This window comes from Pteropus alecto, unplaced genomic scaffold, assembly GCF_000325575.1.
Source record: "Pteropus alecto unplaced genomic scaffold, ASM32557v1 scaffold3, whole genome shotgun sequence".
In the NCBI taxonomy this organism is placed as follows: domain Eukaryota; kingdom Metazoa; phylum Chordata; class Mammalia; order Chiroptera; family Pteropodidae; genus Pteropus; species Pteropus alecto.
The window spans coordinates 60,680,043-60,703,643 of NW_006442484.1; the positions used below are offsets into that span (position 1 = coordinate 60,680,043).

General features: G+C 34.8%; 1 protein-coding gene and 1 pseudogene across 2 annotated transcripts in view; one reads left to right on the forward strand and one right to left on the reverse strand.

Annotated features, from left to right (window-relative positions):
* Positions 1 to 22,941, reverse strand: part of PGAP1 (post-GPI attachment to proteins 1) — a 70,452-nt gene extending 47,511 nt beyond the window's left edge. Inside the window, exons 1-5 of one of the 2 annotated variants that reach the window (XM_015596675.2) lie at positions 22,675 to 22,941; positions 16,639 to 16,792; positions 13,167 to 13,342; positions 4,275 to 4,446; positions 877 to 1,034 (exon numbers count right to left, since the gene is read on the reverse strand). In XM_015596675.2, coding sequence (XP_015452161.1) covers positions 877 to 1,034; positions 4,275 to 4,446; positions 13,167 to 13,342; positions 16,639 to 16,792; positions 22,675 to 22,821 — 807 coding nt within the window. In that variant the 5' untranslated portion in view covers positions 22,822 to 22,941. The remainder of the gene's footprint in view (positions 1 to 876; positions 1,035 to 4,274; positions 4,447 to 13,166; positions 13,343 to 16,638; positions 16,793 to 22,674) is intronic. The other variant, XM_006921307.3, reaches the window with a different exon arrangement.
* LOC112470726 lies at positions 1,939 to 2,057 on the forward strand (annotated as a pseudogene).
* Positions 22,942 to 23,601: the final 660 nt, after the last annotated feature.

Here is a 23,601-nt window from a genome sequence, read left to right on the forward strand (position 1 = left end):
TAAATACCTGCTTAGTGAATCAACAGCAATCTAAGGTGGGGCAATAGATGAGCTGAGCAAAGGATTATCTATGAAGAGAACAACTATGAAACAAAGCACTATCTCTTAAAAGCAAAATGAACTCTATGAATTTTTTTTAGAAATTAAGTTCTATTTGAAGATGATGTGTATAATGAGTAAAAAAGTTAAGATCTCAACTGAAGACTTCAAGGTTAAAAATACAAGAAATAATATAAGTCCTACAAGGAAACTTGAACTCACTTTACAGAAGCTATGTATCCCAGTTAAAGACCAAATATATGATGTCCTAGCAAGGAGAATAATTAGCAAATTAATTCATTAGAGTTCTGTTTATGCTATCAAAGCTAAATTTTTTATTTTAAAATTGGTAAAATGTCACTTAAACTTATCAATCAAGAGTTGTGTGATATGTTTGATGGTCCACTACTACTATATACAACATTTCACTCAGATAACAAAAGGCCCTTGGACATCAGTCCACAGTTTCTTATATTTACAACTTTAATCAAAGGATAGGCCCTTATTTTGAACAAGAAACAATTAATTCTCATAAATAAGAATTATTTTCACAAAGTTAAGACCATTTTTACTTTCTACAGACATAAGCATCCACGCCTCTGCCTTCCCAACATATTCATTTGTTCATTCGTTCATTCATTTTCATTCACATTTTCTCTCTGTTCCTCTCTCCATCTCTCTGTCTCTCTCTCTCTCTGTCTCACACACACACAAGCACACACACAGAGCAGTACCACACCAATCTCAGCAATCATTTCAAGCAGCTACATACTATTTCTCCTTTCATGGCCCACTGTGTCTAACATATTATTTTAGTAGAATCTTAAAAGAGATTACCACAACAGATAAGGCACTGGTATGATGGCTTAATTTTGGCAGAAAAGTCAGTCCTGAACGAACTTGGTAATCCCGGAATCCTCCAGCTACAGAAAGCGTTGTTAAATTTATGTGTCTAGCATTTAGAATCCAATAGTTGTTTACAGTCATATAAAAATCTGATAGAAAATAAAAAAGACATACATTAAAAATTAGTAGTCATTCTCTGCAATAAGATATCCATAATATTAATATTAAACCACTGAATTTTCTATAAAGTTATTTGCATTTCTCTATTTTGACACAGTATCTTCACACACATTCTGCTTTCCCCATTTAATCAAAGTACAAATATACAAGTTACTAAAGGTATTGATAATGAAAAAAGATACCCAAATTTTATTAGCTTTGAAAAGTCCACATGCAAACAGGTCTCTACATTCTATATGAATGCTACTTTCTCATAAGCCACATAATATTGCAAGAAAAAAAATCTTAAAATTCTTCCAAAGATAAGAGTTTATTATGCTAAAGAGTTACAGAGCTTCCGAAATAGCCAGTGTCCCTGGTTATAAGGGCTTAGCAGCTCTCTTCTGCCGTCAACCACCACCATACAATGTACTATTTAAGTTCTTAAAATTTGTGAGGAGAATGGCATTCACATTAGTCTTGGGACTATGCAGCTACAGAAAACCTGTGAGGTTTAAGGTTCTACCCCTTTAGTGTAACAAGCAGTTAAAAGACAAGAACTTGCAGATAATGTTTCCACTTAACAGACAGTGAGAAAATTTCGGTGTCAAACATTTAAGGCCAGAACAGGGGCGTTCTCATTTTCTTTCCTGATTATCAAAACGTAAAGCATTTTTATCCTGGCATTTGATTCCACTGAGGGCTTCAAACATATTGGAACAGCATACTCCTCCCATTAAAAATCTCAGCAGTATTTACTTAGATTGTGACCAAGCAGATCCATTCCTAACATCTGCAGGGGCTGGGACAAGAGTACCAATGTGGTATGCATGCCATATGCCTAAATATTTAAAGGTCAAAATTCCAGCTAACAACAGTTAAATAAATATTTCTCACTACCGCCATGCTACCCTGAACAAGCCTGATTCCGTCTGATCTCGGAAGCTAAGTTGAGTCAGGCCTGGTTAGTACTTGGATGGGAGACCACCTAGGAAGACCAGGTGCTGTAGGTGTTAAAAAAAAAAAAAAAAAGGGGGGATTGTAAGTGGACAAGGTCCTTGCAATCTGTGAGGTCAACCAAGGGTCGCCTCGCCAATAAATAAATAAATATTTCTCAGCCTACCTCGACAAATGTATCATCAAATAACCTGGAAGGGCAAGTTCAAATAAAGACTTGTAGGACACCTCAGCACTGGACACTGAATTATATGGCAGCATAGGGTGAGCAGATCTCTGGCCCATTGCTGTGTTATCCTTCTTCTCTTCCCATCTCAATTCTATCCTGCATCGCAAGGGCCTTGACACACATCCAAGCTCTCTCTGTACTGTATGCACAGCCACTCCTTGGCTACAAGTCAAGCTTAGGGTTATACAGACCTGCCCTCAGAACGGATCCAGGTAAGAGGCCCACATGGGCCCTGGAAGAGGGCTTGGGGCATATTGGCATGAAAAGTCTAGGGGCTTGGCTACCTGGAAGAGGTCTAGAAGTAAAGGCACAGCCTCCAGTGGAAAGGCTGCTTGGCCTATGCACTCTGACCCTGTGAGGAATGGCAGCACCTGAGCAGGGCCCTCTAAAATGCAGAGCTTGATGCAGGGCTTCCTTTCCCTCCAGTTAAGGGCAGTATTTCCACGAATTATAGACTGAGAATCTATTTCTAGAGAGCGTATGAGTCTCCTAAAAACCTAAGATCTAACATTTCTTGAACTTTTGTTTTTTCATTCTAATTCTGGCTTAATGCAATAAAAAATAAATACAGAATAAATGGGAAAGAGGCTTGCTAAGTATAATAAAAACACCTTGACGCTAAGAATCACTTTCAGCCTGAGCCTTTTGGAGACACACCACTGCTCTTCAAAGTTTTCCTCAAAGAATTTTTTTAAATGTATTTTAAGTAATTCCAATTTAACCTACATGGCTCATCTACCTATGTCATATAAAATGTAGTTAAGAGAAAGATTTCTCAATTATGGTGATGAGTATTATGACTTCTCTATGGCTTTGGTTTTTTTCCTAAACCTACTATGTCATTTATAATTATTAGAATTAGTAATACAGATTTAAATTCCAATAATAAAACTAAAAATTTTTATAAAAGATTTCTACAGAAAAAGTTTAATAAGAGAAAAATCAAACTTCACTGTAAGTACTGTTGTACCAGATATTCCAGCAAATAAGTTACTCCTTGGCAGTGTTAAGTTGGGTGCTTTGGAAAACTACTTTGGTTTGGAGTCATTAGGGTATATTTCTCACTTAACTATAAACAAAATTTTCATCACAATTAAGACAATGCAAATTTTGATAGGGTAAGAAGTTGTGTAAATTTACTGATCAGGAAAAAATTCTTTCTTTCTTAAGATTTTCTCCTATTCATATATTAAAATAAGCAGTAAAAATAATATTTGACGTTAATAAAAATTTGACAGGCACATAATTTTTATTATGTGACATTATCACTATTTGATTAGATGACAGCAACCATAAACTTCTACTGTTTATTTAAAATTCCCTGCAACATTATAGTATTATCCATAATTTTATTTCCTCTGTTATAGCAATGTACCTTAAGTAAGCATGCAAGGGTTAAGAGCACAGGCCCAGGAACAAATTTACCATGGTCAAATACTGGCTCCACTATTTTCCTGCCACAAGACTTTGGGCGAAAAGTTTATCTTAGCCTCTTTTTTCTATACATAAACATGGGGATAACAATGGTATATACCTCAAAGGATTGCTATAAGGATTAAGTGACATAATACATCATGTAAAGTCTTTGCCACAACACCCAAAACATAGTTAGAATTCAACAATTATTAGCAATTCTACCTCACCATATAAAGTGTTAGCAGACTTATTTGTTTAAAAACAAGACATTTCTACTACTTTACTTAAATATGACCTGATATTGAATAGAGTACAGGAATAGCACACTTTAAGAGACAGGCAGTATCCTGAAGAGTAACTATACTGAAGCCCAAGTACCTAGGGATTATAAGACATACGCCATAGATGTTAAGATGCTAAAGACAGAGAAAACTAACAGCAGTTTGAATTATGAGCCTCAGTTGAAAGTCACAGAGAGAGATACTCAGAACTGGAGGTGCTGATTTGAAACTGAGCTGCTTCGCACCTGGATTAATCTGTAGCCTACCCTAAAGAGAGTAGCTGGAGGATTTGTTTAATCCTAAACAACAATGGGGAGGTCAGTCAGTGTTTATTTAACAGTACTCACCTGTAATGAAACGATCTAATGGCATCACAGGAGCAACATGTGGGGTGGCTTGTGTAATTAGAAGATTTATCAGATCTTGTTTAAAATTCTTCAGTGTAAGCAATGCCCTTGCAACAAGGCCACCCATAGAATGACCAATTATCGCCACACTTTTTGGAGCAAATTCTTGACCCTATTAAACAAAAAATCACTAAGATATAATAAACACTTAGTACCATAATATAATACTAAATACTACTCTCTAAATATAAGCAATTTTAAAGAAAAAGGAAAATTACACTATATAATCTCCTATCATAAGATACAGAAATATGTTTTCATGTACTTGTAAATAGTGTATACATACTATTTGGTGTTCTGTCAAACATTTTTAACAGCTATACTTTGGTTTTCTAAACCAAAATTAGAAAAATTGGGTCCAGCAAATGATGTTTTACCATTAGTTATATTGGATGTAAGAGGTGTAATTATATTTTGTGTATATCAGAATATTAGATTTGATAGGATATCAGAAGTCAGATCACTTATTTAAAATTGGAAATATCACAAAAAGCCAGAATAATGGGTGCCACAGCAATATACTACCTTATCATATTAACATATCTTATTTCATTGAATTATTTTCCTATTGTGCACATGAGTTTAAAAATAAACTAGCATTCCATAAAATTTATTCACTGACAATTATGTATTTTTTTAAAATAAGTATCACATTAAAAAAAATCTTTTGTCTCCACATAGTATCCTCAGGTCCACTGCCACACTTTTGCTTATTGCTTCTTAGTGATCCTTCATCTATGACCTCTCTCCTACTACTCTGAACAAATTGGACCTTGTGAAGAAAAGTTAACAGTAAGCCTGAAACTGCTATCCTTAAAACTGACTGCATTTAAGGTTGGTTCTGGTCTGCAATCTGGGACCATAGATTTTGGGAGGGTTCCCATCATTCTCTAAATGCTAAAGATGGCTCACTGTGCTGAAACTGTGAAAACAATATGCTTTATGCTGAACACCTGCTGTCCTTCTGGTTGGGATTCTGGTGGGTGCTAGGCACAGAGTGTCTACATAACCAGGCCCCAATAAAAACCTTGGGCACTGAGTCTCTGATGAGCTGTTCTTGTGACATTACACATGTCACAACTTGTTGCTGTAAGAATTAAACGCAGCCTGTGTGACTCCCTTGCAAGAAGACTTTTGGAAGCTTGCACCTGTGTCTCCTCCAAACTTTAATCCATGCACTTTTTCTATTTGTCCATGTCGCTTTGTATTCTTTCATGGTAATAAACCACAACAGGAGTACAAATATATGCTGAGTCCTGTGAATCCTCCTGGAGAATCACAGAGCCTGGGGATGGTCTTGGTGATCCAAATACTACATATGCTCTCTGAAAGATATCCCCTTTGGCCTTCTCAAGTACATCACTCCAGCAATTCTTCTTTCTTCTTGCATCACTGTTTCTCCCTCTCTATTAAACCACTCTTTAAAAAAAAAAATACTCTTACTAGTATATAAATATACTGTTATTCTCCCGTAGAAAATAGACAGTTAGTTCCCTTTTTACTCCCACTTTACTCTTAGTGACCACACATTTTTCTACATCTCTTCACAGTAAAAACTCTTCAAAAAGTTATCTATACAGTACCTTGCTATCTCCAATTTCTCAACTTCCATTCTCTTAAACCCATTCCAGTCAGGCTTTTATCCCAACGCTCTCCCAAAACTGCTTTTATCAAGCCGCAAGGAATCTAATAGCCAATTCTCAAGTCTCATCTTACTTGACCTACCAACAGTATTTGACATGGTTGATCACTTCCTCCTCTTTGAAATGCTTTACTTGGTTTCCTTGACAACACCCTCTCCTGGTTCTCCTCTTACCTCACAGGCTGCTCCTTTTTAGTTCCTTCTCATCTCCTTTCATTTCATAATAATGGTGTGACTGAGGTCTCAATCTTTAGATCTCTTCTTTTTCCTATCTTGACTCCATTAGTGATCTCATCTAGTCTCACAGTTTTAAATACATCAATAAGCTGTCAACCCTCAAGTTATTATCTCCAGACTGGACCTCTTCTCTTGAACTCTAAACTCCAACGGCATACTAGCTACACTTGGGATTTCTAATGTGCATCCCAAAACGAACAGTCTAAAAATAAACAATCTCCTTCAAATCTGTTCTTCCTCCATTTTCTCCCACCTCAGTTAATGGCACTGTAATCCTTCTAGCTCTTCAGCCAAAAAAATTCGAGGTCAACCTTAACTCTTCCTTTTCTCTCACAAGGTCCCTCAATATCTGATCTGCCAGCAAATCTTGTTGCCTCAACCTTTAAGATTTACACCGATCTGACCATTTCGTATCATCTCTACTGCTACCAACTTGATCCAAACTATCTTTATTTCTTGCCTGAATCACTGCGACTGCATCCTAACTGGTCTCCCTGCTGCATCCTTATATCCTTTCAGCTTATTCTCAGAAGCATCCAGAATAATACTGTTCAAACCCAATAAATCAGAACATGTCATTCCTTTGTTCAAAAACCTCTACAATGGCTTTCCATGTCATTTCAAATAAAAGGCAAAATTCTTAAAATTGCCTACAAGGCTCTATAATCTGCCTTCTCCCCAACTTCTTTTACCAACTCATTCTATCTGCTCAAGCCATACCAGTCTCCTTTTCTTCAAATACAGCACGTGTGCGCTTGTCTTATATATTTTTCCCTGCTTACTCTTTTCTTAGATATATAATTGAGCTACTCTCTCACATCTTTAATATGTATTAAATTGCTTCTCAACAGAGGTCTTCACTGGGCACCCTTATTTATAATTGTAGTCCTCTACTCTCAACTCCCTACTCCTTCTGTTTTATTCTTTTTCTTAGCATTTATCACCATATAAAATAGTATACATTTTTCTTATTTCTGATGTTTCCTATATGCCTCCCCCACTAGAACATAAGGTCCATGAAGGCTTGCATTTGTTTTATTCATTGCTATATTTGCATGTGGACTCATGTGAATAAATGAGGTTTCTCCATCTGAAATGTCTTCTTACTTTACCACACCCAAACCCTATATATTCAGCAAGATTCAGTTGTCTTTCTTTAATCCCTATTGTACTTGCTTGTAATAAAAATCTTATTTTCTAAAAGCCTCAACTTAAAAAAAGTTTAATAGTTCTATTATAACTTTAACATGCAGTCATTAGAAAAAAATCTGAAAATACAAAATAGAGAGGAAAAACATACCTAGTATATAATATTAAACACATGATTGTTTGTTGTGAATGACATTTACGGAAATCTCACTTTGTAATCATGCCTTATTTATCTATCCAATAAATATCTGATATATAAAAGGTTCTATACCTAACATGGCTTGTTTCCTCCTATAATATTCAGTGTTTTTTTTTTTAAGTTAAAAAATACCTGCTTTAGAAATAACTTCAAAATGTTGGTTTATCCACAGAATCTGATTTCTATATTTCATTTTCAAGATGCAAAAGAATACCACACTAGCTGGATTACAACAGCTTCATAGTTAAGTCTCGAAATCAGGTAGTGCAGGTCCTTCAAATTTGCTCTTTTTCAAGACTATTTGGCTTTTGAGGTTCTTTGCAATTGTATGTAGGCTTGCCAACTTTTACAAAACACCTGCTGGTATTTTGATTTGTATTACATTAAATCTGTTGGTCAATTTGGGGAGAACTTACATCTTAATTTGAGTGTTCCAATCCCTGAAGTTGGTCTGTCCATTTATTTCAGATTTCTTTAATTTATCTCAGCAAGGTTTGAAGTTCTCAGTGTACAGATCTTGCACATTTTGCATTAAATTTATCCAAAAGAATCCTATTTTTATACTATTATAATGTATTTTAAAATTTCACTTTCCATTTGTTCATTAATTTTTGAATACTGACCATTTATCCTGTAACCTTACAAATTCCCTGATGTATTCTAATAATTTTCTGTAAACTCCTTTAATAAAGTTTCTGCATATTTATGTCATTTGTGAATACAGACAGTTTTAATTTACCCTTTTTCTTTTTCTAACCTTATTGCACTAGCTAGGACTTCTGTACAATGTTGAATAGAGATGGTAGAAGCAGACAGAAGCTAAAAAATGGGGAAAGAAAAAATTACCTATTATACAACATTAAAAACATTTGATTGTTTACTGTGAATAACACTTATGCAAATGAACCTCACTCTGTGATCACATCTTATTTATCTTAACCAATACATAATGGTTCTTAACCTAATATGGCTTGTTTCTTCCCATAAAACTATTCATAATACAATTCCTCAGGGAGAAGAAGGTTACTTGTATTCTTACAGATCTGAGTTTTATTTATTTATTTATTTTTAATTAATGGATGCTGAATGCAGTCAAATGAGTTTTCTTCATCTATTGAGATGATCTCATGATAAATTAGATTAATTGACACTTGATTTTAAACCAACTTTGCATTCTTGGAATAAATCCTATCTGATCATAATGTATTACATTTTAAAATATTGCTGATTTGATAGCCTACTTTTCTGTTGGGGATTTTATATCTGTGTTCTTAAGGAATACTAAGTCTCTGGGTTTTTTTTTTTTCCAAACAATGTCACTGATTTTTATATTCAGAATTTGATGGTCTCTTATAATGAATTGCTGTTATCTCTCCTCCATTTTCTAAAAAGGTCTGTGTAAGATGGGTATTATTTCTTCCTTAAATTTTTAATAGAATTCATCAGTGAAATTATCTGGCCTTAGATTTTTCTTGGCAGTTAATATTTTTAATTATAAATTCAAAAATTTTAAAACAGATTTAGGGCTAGTCAGAGATTGTTTCTTCTTGTGTCTGTTCTCTAATTTACGTTTCAAGGGATTTTGCATTTATCTGAGTCATTAAATTTACTGACAAAGTTGTTCATAATATTCTCTTACTGTTTTCTTAATATCTGTAGGCTCTCTAGTGATGCCTCCTCTTCCATCTCTGATATTGTTAACTGTGTCCCTCTCTTTTTCTTTCTTAATTAGTCTAGTTACGAGTTTATCAATTTTATAGATCTTTTCAAAAAAATCAGCTATTGGTATTAATTTTTTTCTTTAGTTTTCCAGTTCATTCATTGTCATTCTCATCTTTGTTTCCTTATTTAGAGTTTACTTTGCTTTTCTTTCTATAGTTTCTGAAGTTGGAAGGCCAGATCACTGCCTTTAAACATTGTTCATTTCTAATATAAGTATTTAAGGCTATTTATTCCTTCTAACCACTAATCTTAAAATTTCTGGTGTGTTTTCATTTTAATTCAGTTCAAAACATTTTCAAATTTCACCTGTAATTTTCTTTTTGATCTCTGGGTTATCTAGAAGTAATTTCCAAATATGAGATTTTTCCTGATCTTTTTGTTGTTGATTTCTAATTTAATTCTACTATATTCAGAAAATATACCATATATGATTTCAATCCCTTGAAATTTACTGGGACTTGTTTTATGGCCTAGCATATGGCATATATTAGGCTCATGTGCATTTAAAGAGAACATAGTTTCTATAGTTTTTGGGTACAGTGTTCTACAAATGTCAACAGGTTAAGCTGGTTAACAGTGTTCAAATCTACACCTTACTGATTTTATGTCTATTTATTTTATCAATTATTGAGAGAGAACTGCTGAACTCTCTAACTGGATTTACCTATTTTTTTCTTTAGTTCTGTTAGTTTCTGCTTCATGAATTTGGAAGCTCTTTTATAAAGTGCATACTCAGCTGGTATTGTTTCACTTACTTGATGAGCTGACTCTCATCATTATGAAATGTCCCTCTTTTCCCCTGTAATATCTATCTTCATAGAATCTATTTAACTGATATTAAGATAGCCATGGCAGCTTTCATATGATCCATGTTGGCATATATATTTTCCTCAATTCTTTTATTTCTAATCTATCAGGATCTTTAAAGTGGCTTTTGCTTTCTAATAGACAGATTAGCATATAGGTGGTGGGTCTTGGTTTTTTTTAATCTATTCTGACAACCTCTTCCTTTAAACTGCAGTGTTTAATCCATCTATAATTAATGTAATATTGATATAGTTAAATTTAACTCTATCTACTTACCATTTGTTTTCTATTTGTCATATGTTTTTGTTCTTTCCTCCTTACAACTACTTCTCTTCTGTTTGCTCTTTAGCTATATCTCCTTTTTTGTTATTACTCTAGAAATTAAAATATGCAACCTTATCGGTCTACCATGAATTAATATTATACCACTACTTACTACAGTGGAGTAACTCTATTTACTCCACTTCCCATCCTTTTCACATTATATATTCTCCTTCTAAATAAGTTATAAATCTCATAATGCATTTTTGTTAAAAATAATTTTTTAACCTTTTTAATTTGAATCAATTAGAGAAAAGTTGTGAAAAGGGCAGAGCTCCCATATACTTCTGACCCAACTTTCCTTGATGTTAGCATTTTATACAACTATACTATAATTATCAAAATATACATTGACACAATAGTATTAAACAGCAGACCTAATTTAAACTTTACCTGTTTTTCCACTAATGTACTTTTTCTATTTTAGTATTACATCCTGCATTCCGTATTTATTGTTATTTTTCCTTTGTCTTCTCTAATCTGTAACAATTCTTCAGTCTTTCCTTGTTTTTTATGACCTTAATATATTTGCAGAGCACTGGTTAGTTATTTTTTAGTGTGTCTCTCAATTTGAGTTTGTTTGAAGTTTTCTCATTAGAATGAAGTTATACATTTTTGGTAATAAAGCCACAAAAATTATGTTGTATCCTTCCCAGTGCATCATGTCATAGGGGTTCATGATGTTGATATGTCTTACTACTGGTGATGTTAATCTTGGTTAAGATGATGTCTAACAAATTTCTCCACTGTAAAATTACTCTCTCTTTGTAGTTAATAAAAGATAATTTGAGACTATTTTCTGTTGGGCTCTCTATTCTGTTCCAATGATCAATGTATCTGCTTTCATGCCATTATCATGCTGTTCTAATTATTGTAGCCTTGTTGTATAGTTTGATATCAGGTAGTGTGATACCTCCAACTTTGTTCTTCTTTCTCAAGATTGCCGTGGTTATTCAGGATCTTTTATGGATCCACATAAATTTTAGGATTATTACATGCCATTGGTATTTTGATAGGGATTGCACTGAATCTATAGATTGCTTTAGGTAGTATGGCCATTTGAATGACAGTGATTCTTCCTACCTGTGAGCACAGTATACGCTTCCATTTATTTGTATCTTCTTCAATTTCTTTTTCAATGACATAATTTTCTTCGGCTGCTTTTAAGGTTTTTTCTCTTTACTTTGGTTTTCAACAATTTGATTATGATATACGTAGGTGTGATTATGTGTTTATTCAACTTGACATTCATGGATCCTCTCGGATTTGTGTTAAAATTTTTAATAATTGGGAAATTGAACCTTCAGTTCATTGAATATTTTTTTCTTTCCTATTTCTCTCTCTTCTTGAGATTTCAATTACACATATATAAGACTGTTTAGTACTATCCCACAGGTTACTGAGGCTCTGTCCTTTTCATCCTTTTATCCTCTGTGCTTCATTTAGAATAGTTTTTATTGTCTTTTCTTCAATTCAATGATCTTTTTTTCTATATTGTTCATTTTGCTTAAAGCCTATCTTCTGAATTTTTCATTTTCTTATATGTACTGTTTCAGTTCTAAATTTTCCTTTTCGTTCTTTTTTTTTTTAGTTCTATGTCTCTGCTAAGATTTCCCATCTTTTCCCTTATTATGTGCATCTTTTACTGTAAATCCTTACCTTTTATATTTTTGAGGCTTATATTTAAGAATTGTTAAGGTGGACACTGGAGTAGCTCTTTAGGGCTGTAGTAGTCCTATTCCTAAATCATGTCCTTTCTGGTGTCTCGCTTGAATAGGTCTTTCTGCTCTAGTTGGTCAGAACTCCTATTTCCAGGCACCATGTAGTCACAATTCCCCGGAAGTTGTTTTTTTGCCAGAACTTGTACTGTGGCATACCAAGGAAATGTCTCAAACCACTAGGTAGCAGTATTTTATCCCTGACACTGTTCAGAATTGCTGGCACAGAATGATTTCTAGTCTGTTTTACTGCTCTTTTAAATTTCTCTAAAGACACTATTCCCCATTATTCCTTGCACCTAAAGTGGACACACCCCATCACTTTCTTCTTGGAATGCCATTGCCTTGTATTTCTTGTCCTTTGCATATGCAGCATAACATTCAAAGATTGAAAAACGTAAATTTCTAGAGCTCCCATCTCTGTCAAGTTCTATTCTTTTGCATATCCTGATCACAAATCTAGCCAATTTTAGCAGCCCTAAATTCCAATTTCTGCCTTTTTCAGCTAAGTGATATCAGTGCTCTGCTTGATCTCCACCTACTTGTGTTATGGTCTAGCAAGTGCTTCTAGGCAGAAGAAAGCTAGGGCAATCACAGAGTTCACCTCACATGCTATCCTTCTTTCAGAAATCAATCCTTTGCTGCTTGATTGTCCAATACCTGAAAACATGTGCTTCACATATCTAGACTAGTTTTATAGTTGTTTAGACATGGAAGTGGTCTACTCTAGTACCAGTTACACAGTCATAATTAGAAACAGAAATCCATACTAATGGTTTTTAGGAAATACACTATACACCTAATTTATATACAGTTAAATTATTTTTCCTAAATTCACAAGAAAGGTTTCTTGTAAATTCAATTTAAACTTCAAAAACCACCAGAGTTCAAAACAACAGACTACCACAAAGAAAAACTTTGTGTCATTTTTGCTTCAACTTCCATATAAACAAATAAATAATTTAAAATATGCCGAGTCCCTTAAAAAAAAGATAATACTAGGTTGATCACTATTGATTTGCATGCTTATCTCTTACCTTATAGAGCTTGAGAATTGTTTTAATGCATTCATGTACAAACTTGGTCTGCTTCTGAAGACTTCCACCATACAGTGCCACAAGTTCTTCATTGAAATTCACACTAAAAAAGTCAAAGTGGTACTTGAAGTCAATGTCTTCTGCTTTTCTAAGTGCAATGGAGCCAATAGAACGAACTGCAAATGAAAAGGGTACAGTGCATATTAAATGAAATTTCTGAAAGTCTACTCATTCTTGTTTCTTAACAAATAACTTTATCCTACGCCCTGAATATTTTTTTTAAAAAAAACCTATTTTAAGATGACATCCTTTAATAGTATTAATTTAGAAGAATAAACCAACCTAGAGGTTGTATGTTTTGTGCCCTAAATATATTTTAAATGAAAAATGAACAGATCATTCATTCTCTACCTGCTTCTCCTTCTGCAGTGGCAATAATAAACAAAAGGGAAGATTATTTGAATAAGAAATAAGAATTTTATACTTAAAATTCTTGAGTATTTTAAGAATGAGAAAATTCCTACAAAAAAATGTCTGCTCATCATTTGGTTTAGGTACTCATGCTTGACTTGTCTCTTTTTCTTATACATGACATCCAATCCGTGTGTAAATCCTGTCATACACTCTTCTAAATATCTCCCCAATCGAGGATTCTCACCATTCCTACCACTACCTTCTTAATCTAAGCACCATCTCTTGCCTGTACTACTGTTTCCTGACTAGTCTCCCTGTTTGCACTGTTTTAGATTTTGCTTCATAACCCTTTCACAGAATTTATTAACTAATTATATTAATTGGCATTAAAAGTTGCAGTGTGTGGTTTAGCAAGCAAATACCTGTTTGCTCTTCCATTTTTTAAAACATGTACAGTTCACATACTATACAACCCATCATGTAAAGTGTACAACTCAGTTATTTTTAGTGTATTCACAGAGCTGTATAATCATTTTTGCAATCTAACTTTAGATATTTTTTTCATTACCCCTAAAAGAAAACCCTGTACTCATTAACAATCACTCCTCATTCCTTTTCTCCTCCTAATTCTAGGAAAACACTAATCTACTTTCTGTCCTTATGGATTTGCCTATTCCGGACATTTCCATAAAAGGGATCATATAATATGTTGTTTTTTATGACCATGTTCTTTTAGTTATCACGATGTTTTCAAGGTTTGTCCGTGGTCTGGACAAATTACAAGGTATGTAATTCATGGATCAGTAATTCATTCATTTTTATTGCTGAATAATATTCCATCATATGAATATATCACATTTTATTCATCCATTCATTAGCTGATGAACATTTGGGCTGTTGCTACCTTTCAGCTATTATGAAGAGCATTGCAATAAACATTTGTATACAAGTTTTTGTATGGATGTACGTTTTAATTTTTCTTGGGTAGATACCAAGTAGTAGAACTGTTGGGTCATATAACTCTACATTTAATATTCTGAGGAACTGTCAAACTGTATTCCAAAGTAGCTGTACCACTTTACATTCCCACCAGCAATGTATGAGGATTTCGATTTCTTTATACCTTCAATAACACTTGTGAAGATCTATCTTTTAGATTATAATTACCCTAGCGGGCATGAAATGCTATCTCATTGTGGTTTTGACTTGCATTTCCATGATGATTAGTGATGTTTAGTATCTTTCCTACTCCCACACTTGCATCTTCACAATATAGTCTCTATGCAACAAAGCCAGAGTGATCATTTTTAAAAAATAAATCACACCCACTAGATTGGTTAAAATTTAAAAACCTGACAATTCCAATGTTATCAAGAATGAAGAGCAAAGAGAAGTACAATGTACTGCTTCTGGGAGTATAAGTTAGCACAATCAGCAAAAATAAAAGGATACACATAACCTGTGACATAAAATTATGCTCCTATGGTATATATCTTACAGAAGCAAAGGCTTATGTACTCCAAGATTTTTATAAAGTCCGTTATTTTAAATTGCCAATAAATGTAAACAAAACAAATGTCCAAAGACAGATATTTAAACTATGGTGTAGTCATTCAATGCAATAATAGAGTGAGGAAAATGAACAAATCGCTACTCATACAAAAATAGCCCCAAATAAGCAGACTGTATTAGAGATACAGATTTAGATGCTAAAACTATAAAGAAAATCAAGGAAATTACTACCTTAAAGTTAGAACTGTGGTTATATCAAGAAAAAAAGAAGTTTTAACCAGGAAGGGGCACACAGGGGATTTTCAAGGCAATCTTCTACTTCTTGACTTGGGTTTTGGTTCCATTGGTATTCACTTTATAATAATCATTACTCAAATATCTATCGTCTATGCATTTTCTGTATGTGTTATATTTCAAATGTAATAATTAACGAGAAAATCAGATTATACCATTTCCTACCTAAAACCCTCCAAAAGTTTCCCAACACACTTAGATCAAAATTCAAAGTCTTTTCTACAGCTTATATAATATAGCTGGTGGCTACCTTTGCATCCTCATCTCTTTCCACTTTTAGTCTCAGTGGCCTTGAATGCACCAAGCATGTTTCTGCCTCAGAGTCTTCCCTCAAAGAGTCACATACCTCAGTAGTCCCTTGCTATATTCAAGCCTCTGGTCAAATGTCATCACCTCACAGTGGCCTTTCTAGGCCGCTTCCTCCACCAAGCCACTTTCTGACCCTATTTATCCTCTATCCCTTATTCTGGTTTATTTTTCTTTCAAACTTTTAATGTTACTGACATATGTGTTTGATATATGTCTTCCCAACAAGAAAGAGAGGGACTTTATCTGTCTTGGTCTCTTTTAGATTCCTAATACCTAGAATACTGCCTAGTTCATGGTAGATACCCCACAAATACAAGCTAGATAAATAAACAGGTAAATAATTATACTAAATGTTGAACTAATTCTATTTTCATTATATAAAAGAATATACCATTTAACAACCAAAAAAGCAGATTTTAGCTGCAATTACTTCCAGATTATTTGATTGCTATGAGAGAAATAACTGCTGTATCTCCAAGCCAACATTCAATTTGGAATCTATATATATAACTTCCCTACCCTCACTTTTATGTCCTCAGTATTTCTAGATCTAACTTAAAAAGCTCCAGAAAAAAAAAAAAGGAAGAAAGAAACCAATCCCCTTTCCTGCTCAGCATAACATAAACTACTGTTTACTTTTCTAATCAATGCTTCAGATTCTGTTCTCTGTAACCTTCATTTACAAGATAAGCCTTTTTCTTCTGCTGATTCCTACATCCCTATAGCATCTATTTATCCCACCCCACTCCATTTTTTTTCTCCTTACTCTTTGCAAAATGGTCTTCAACTATTCTATTCTTTGTACTTCTCACATGCATTTCTCTCAGACAAAATGTCACATATTTGCGTCTCCCAATATACCTAGCACAGTACTTAACACAGATATGTATCTGATAAATTCAACTGAATTTTATAGCTTTCAAAATTCACTTCTGAAACTTACCTTGCTTATAACTTCCAGCATTACCAGGAAGAAAGAGAACTGGAATACCCGTTAAAGGAAGTATTTTGTGTTCTTCAGCATAGGATCCTTCTCCATAAAGATACAATTCATATGCAGGATAGCGTTTTGCCAGTTTCTTTGGAAGTTCTATTTTCTACAGCAATAAATAGATAAATAGATTTTTTAAATTATACAATTTCACTTTAATCAATTTTATTAAATGATTTAGCCTCACTGTACCCAATTTTTGAATTGTACAAATTTGAAATAGTACTATATAAAAATATTACTGATAAAACTGCACTTAATGCACAAAACAAATTCTACTTTTAGTTTATTCATATGGAGAATTAGTCTTGAAGTATGTCAGTTCTGAACCATGTGGTCTTCAGGAAATCATAAAATGGGACTATCTGAAATTCTAATGAATACTAATTACCCCAAATAGCCACTGACAACAGAAAAACACTGGTAGATGTCAGCAAGTTACATGTTAACATGTTTGGAAATGCATTTTAGTATCAATATCAATTATACTTAGAAATGATAAAAGCTTTCCATTATCAAATCAATTTATCTTTTTTGCTATTATAAACTGTTTTGCAATATCTCTGCTTTTACTCAGGCCCAACTATATATTCCAGCTGTTACATCATTCAACAAAAATGTAAGTTCTTTTTATAATGCAGCTTTCTGACCTCTCAACTTAATAGGCTTTGACCTACAATGTGCTTGACTAATGTGAACCTATAGCCATGTCGTGGTCAAGACATGTACACTCTTCTCACCATAAACATTTCAATGAATTAGCATCTGTTTCAGTTTTCACAGACTAGGTGCATTGTTTGTCAGCAAGCCTTAAAATACTCTGCAATTCATATTACTGTATACCAAATGAGCCAGTAATTCATAAAAAAGTTTTCTCATCAAAATATAAATTAAGTTTTAATTTTAAAAAAGTTTTCTCATCAAAATATAAATTAAGTTTTAATCCTCAAAAGGTAGGCATCTACAAAAGTGGTAGTTATGTGTAAACTCTTCTTCCGCTTTTTCTTTTATGATAGAAACCATTAAAAATGAACCCAGTTATACTGAACAGCAGATTTTAAGTAAACATCAGTAGATTTAATGATCTAGCAGTGTTACACACGTGCTTGATAAAAATTTCAACTACTGAATGAATTTTAAAAACTGTAAACAGTGATGACTACTGAAAAACCTGTTGTAAAAAGCAGAATTCTGATTATTCATGCACATTCCTGAATATTCCTGAGGATATTACCACAACCTGTGCCAATAACACCATGAGAACATCTTTAGAGTGTGAGCTTATTGTTTAAGATACTAGCAACTTTTTATCTCCTCAAATATTCAAAATAGAGAAATACCAACCCCACTATTTGTTTTATATGTGTACATGTACTTCAACTCAGATTAGTCCTGATATTGGTTATGCACTGTATATCATCAAAATTGAAAGTGATACACTATTTTGTCTCTTTAGGTAGAAATTAAGAAAAATGAAAACGAGAGAACAAAAAAAAAAAACACTTATCTTAATTCTTCCCAAATGAATGTACCATTTGATATAACAGTACATGCATATTAGATTATTATTCTTTTTAAAATTGTAGCTAAACAAAGTTCTGAATTAGTTAATTAACTCAGAAGAACAGGAAACTATCAAATATATCAAAAAAGAAATATTTAATTCTCTGGAGACAGAAAAATAAGCAAAAGACTATATTTGACATATTTCATAATATACTATTATGAAAGCAATTTTTAGTGAGAAAGTGTACATTTTTATAACTATGAATGCATACAAATGAAGTAGAAAAAAAAGCACAGTAATGAAAAAGAGGGAGAATGAAAAAAAAGCAGGATTTGTAGGCAAATGGAAAAACTTGCATTTCCAGACGGAGTTCAAGTTGGTAATGAATGGTAGGAAGAAACAGGGTTTTGACCAGATTGAGGACAGAAAAGGTAGGTATAGGCATACAAAAAGGATGCTGATGAAAAAAAACAGAAGCAACTCAAGGGATTTGAAAAGAAAACATTTATAGCAACAGGATTCCAATGTATTTTAACCTGATTATTTTACATAGATCGTTTAAATGAGTACTCTACCCCACAAAAAGAACTTTAATTAAGATCAATTATTTTTACACTTAAATATTATCTCCACAATCCTGGCCGCGCTGTGTGTCCTCTTGACTCTGCTCTGCCAGAGTACAGGTTCTTCTCATCTCTAACCCAGACCCCCTTCAAAAGACAAAAATTCTAACAAATTCTCAAGTGCTAGAAAAATACTGACTGAAGAAACTAAATTCTTTATTTTATGAGATATATAATTCAATTACGAATTAAAACAAAAATTTGAGTTCCATAATTAACAAAAAAAAAAAAAAAGGATTTTGATCAAAAGGAACATAGTTTTAAAGCCCTTACAAACAGCTCTCTCAGTCCCTTGCCCATCTCACCCTTAAGGATACTCCAGAGGACTCCAGCTTGATAAAAAAGACCTAGGGACAACTGAATCTTTCGGACCTGTCTCTCTCCCTATCATAATCTCCTTGCTAGAATCAATCCATTGTCCATACTGCTGTCAAGAAATACCCTGTTAAAACAGACACATCTTATGTGTTTCCTCACTGCAATAGATAGCTGATAATGGTTTAAGGGAGAGGTCCTTCAAAAACTGGCTCTAATTATTCTTACTCACTTTCTTATAACTTAGATATGCTATGTTTTAAAATTTATTTTTAATATGCTTCAAAATTCAAGATTCATTGCATTGAAAAGGCTCTTTTATATCCATTGTCCTTTAGCCATCCAGTTTCCTATCCAGAAGGCAACCAAAGTTAGCAGTTTGTGCCTCCAGAAATATTTTACTTATATATAAGCAAATATGTTTATAGGTTATTTTCTCCTTTTTACATAAATGGTAACATACTATACATACTGCTTTTGCTCACTACTTATACATATGCTTCCTACCTTTACAAATGCTATTCTTTATTCCTGCAATTTTCTTGTTTCTGCACATCACCCAATTCACTGCCCCTTTTCTGTAGCCTTTGACTACCTAAGATGACTGGAATGCTCTCTTCTATAAAGAGCCCTGTACACACTTTCTAACAGTGAAATTATAACACTTAGATTTAACTATTACATTTCTGTCTCCCCCCATTGTATTATAAAGACATATATTAAAGGCCTAAGTTCTGATTCATCTCCAATTCCCTCTCACTCATACCTGACAGAGTAGTCATTCAATAAATGATTTGCTAAATAAACATCAGACTTAACAAAATATATGATTCATATTTTCCAATATCAACATTTCTTTACAAAGAATAACTGTTACATCCCATGTCTGAAGACAGGCAAACAAATTACTATATGGGAGAAAACAATATAGATTTTTTTTTTTTATTTCTACGATTTGCCTAAAACTGCTACCATATGAAAGCTTTGCTTTGCTGTCTAAGGAAGAAGCTTTAAAGGATAATGTGTATTTTGCCACCTCTGTGAGATGTTCAGTTAACTCTCAATAAGTGAATCTACAAAAACTAAAAGTAGAGAATAAACAATTTTGAGTTCAAAACTTCATTTTTACAAAGAGTTTTAAATTCCTGTCTCACCTTTTTTTTAAAAATGAAGAATAAAATTAAGTGTGTTTCAAATATTGTTCATTTTCTCTAAAATTCGGCTAAAGAATATGCAAATGAGCAGTAAAAAAGAAAGGCGTCAAGAAAGAGAAGAAAACCCAACAATTAGAACATTCCATCTGCTGGATACCATCCTGTGAACAATTAGCGACCTCACTTTAAAATATATTAAAAGTAACCAATATATAAAATATATTTAGAACACTTATCATTAAAAACCATGGTTCTTAATTATTTGTAAAATAATTACAAATAATTATTTTATTCGTAAAATAACACAACCTATAAGAGGACTGAGTCAAATATAAATATAATACTGAATTAACACAGCTTTTTATATAGAGGTGCGCACAATAAGAGGACTGAGTCAAATATAAATATAATACTGAATTAACACAGCTTTTTATATAATAAAATAAAAATTTACCATAAAGTGTGGATCAAAAACTCTTGCCACTGTAATTACTACTGTACTAACCAATTATGGACTGAATGTAAAACCTCAAAGGGCGAAAGTGAATCAAAACAACTAAATACTGACGCATCAACAAAAAAAGCAAAATAGCTCTTTTGCATTAGCTACACTAATTTTGTGTCTTCTCAGTCAATTTTATGATGCATGAAATGCATCTGTGCAGTCCATCTGCTTTGTTCCCAATACTAGGCAAGTTCTACTATTGCAAATATTAAAATAGCTTCAGTAACTGTGGGCAATCTAAAAATAAATGAGAATTAGTACCATACTGTTCCAAAATAATTTTATTTTACCCAAACTCTTCAATGCAGTATAAAACTAAAGTAACCTACTTCAACCTATTGGGAGTTTCCTAATTATTAAACCATAGAAAAATCAAAGGAGATTATAAGGGCTCTATTTTCAGTTTTTAAAAATCTAAACTAAAAGTCCAAGTATTTAACTATACATAGTCCCTGATAAACATAATCCTGCATATCCACTTAGAAATTAAGAGACAACAGTAACATGTTAAAATTTTCAATAGCATCTGACAGCAAATGCTTCCACTCCCTTATAATCACTGATGCAAAATTAAGGTAAGGATCTCAAAACAAATGAAATCTGAACTAGAATTTTATCCATGGGAAAGGATGCTTGTCATCCTTAAAACTACTACCTTAAGTAGTTTTAAGGTCTAAATAAAAGCAGCATAATAATCAAATATGATCCTCCATAATGACCTGTACATAGAAGCAATCACAATCGGCAACCTTCACCTTAAAGAAAAAAATTTGCTATCGTTTTAAAAGTATACTAAAAATGCATTTTATTAACATACATTAGAGTACATAAACATTTTATAGAAGGGGGTTATTATAATATGTATTCCGTAATTAAGAGATGCGTTTAGAAATAAATGAACCATTCGGGAGAAATTTATTTTCATAGTTGTGTAATCTGTCACAACCTCTTTTTACAGCTGGTCATGAATGAAACTCTAGATTCTACTATGCTGAACTGAAGAAGCAATCGAGATTGAAAATGTTCAAAATGGAACGGAAGAGGGTGGGGGCGGAGAGAGAGAAAGGAAGAGAGGGAGAGAGAAAGAGAGGGAGAAAGAAGGTCCGGGTCTCTCTTAAATAGCAAACAGTGAGAAAACAAAAATAACACCGTGAAATAGATTTCGTATGCAACTGGTTAAGAGGCGACATGCATAAACACTGGCATGTATGCACATGTACGGATCCACAACCTACAAAACAAGAAGCTCCGCAAAATCTTTACAGGAGGGAACCTCAATAGCTTTCCATTTAATTACTCATCAGCTTAGCCTTTCACAGAGAGGTAAAAGCCTGGAGTCTCTAAGGCAGCTCTGGGAACTATCTAGCCAATTCACTCTGCAGAAGCTAGATCTCTTTCTGGAAAAGCGAGAGCCGACACGTAAACCACTGGGAAAGAGGGGAAGAATTAAGGAAAGGAAGGTCCAGGGGGACCTGTGAAGGCAGGTACGCGAGGAAGATGGGGTTTGGGTTTAGGGTGAGGGGCTGAGATTGCGTCTCTGGGGATGAAAGAGGTTGGACGGGGGCCAGTTAGAAGAGCCGGTGCTTGCATTTGGGATCGCGAAGAGGGCGGAAGGACAGGGGAGCAACTGCGAGTGGGGCTGGGAGGATGCACGGGAAACCATCTAGGAAACCATCCACCGTGAATAAAGGACACAAAGGGCAGGTAAGGGGGGCGGGATAGTGGGGTTCTGCAGAGTCTTCCGGGGCGGGGAAAACAGAGGTGAGTATGGGATGAGGACGTCGGAAAAGCGCGGAGAGCCAAAGCAGGGGAAACCCACAGGAGGGCCGGGCAGGAGGGGCCCGACTCTCGGAGCGCCCAGGTAAAGAGAGGGAGGAAACTCACCTGATACTCCGGGTACTCAAACATGTAGCTCATACTGCACTTGTTCTCTTCGAAGTCGAAGAAGACGTCCCACAGCCCTAGAGTCGCCATGAAGACCATAAAGGCATAAAACGCCAGGTTCCAGAGGTTGACCGAGTGAAGAAACATGACGACGACGACGACAACGACCACGACGCCTTGGCCGCGGGGCCCCAAGCCCTGACTGAGCGAGTCTACGAAAGCCTGGCGCCCGCGCGGGAGCAAAGCCCAAGCAGCGCGCGCCTGCGCGGACGCAGCGCGCTCGCCGCCCAGTGCGCCTGCGCGCAGTCGGCGCCGCTGCACCTCCCGCCCGAAGTCTCTCTCGGAGTGAGGAGGCTGCGATTGCAGTGGGAGCACAAATCTGAGCGCAGAGAAAAAGGCTGAAAGCGTGGTGGGCTGGGGTGGAGAGCGAGGGGAAATAGGGGAGGAACAGTGAGAGGGAAAAGGAAGAAGGGGGCAGGGAAGATCAATGAGAGTCTGGCCGGAAGGGAAGAAGAGGGAGAGGGGGGACTAGAGTGGGATGGGCGGAGCGCGGGAGCCCTGGAGGCGAGGAGGGGCTGGGGGCGGGGGTGGTTGTCGGGTGGGTTAACTTGGAGAGGGAGAAGCAATTAATGATGGAGAGCTGACCTGGCTAGGGGAGGGAAGATAACACAGCCCGGGGGCCGTCAGCTGTACTGTCGAAAACCCCTATCCCTGCGCAGGTTAAAAACCCTTCCCGTAGAATTTTGAAATGTCTAAGGCCTCCACAATTTCGGTTTCCCTGGCGGTAACGGAGCACGATAACAGCTCTCTGGACCAGTTTGCTTAAGCCGGAAACAAATGGCTTTTTTCCCCCCTCTGACCGCGGACATCGGCCCAGTAGGTAACAGCGCATAAAAGCACCGGCTCACAACAAAACCAACAGCTGGT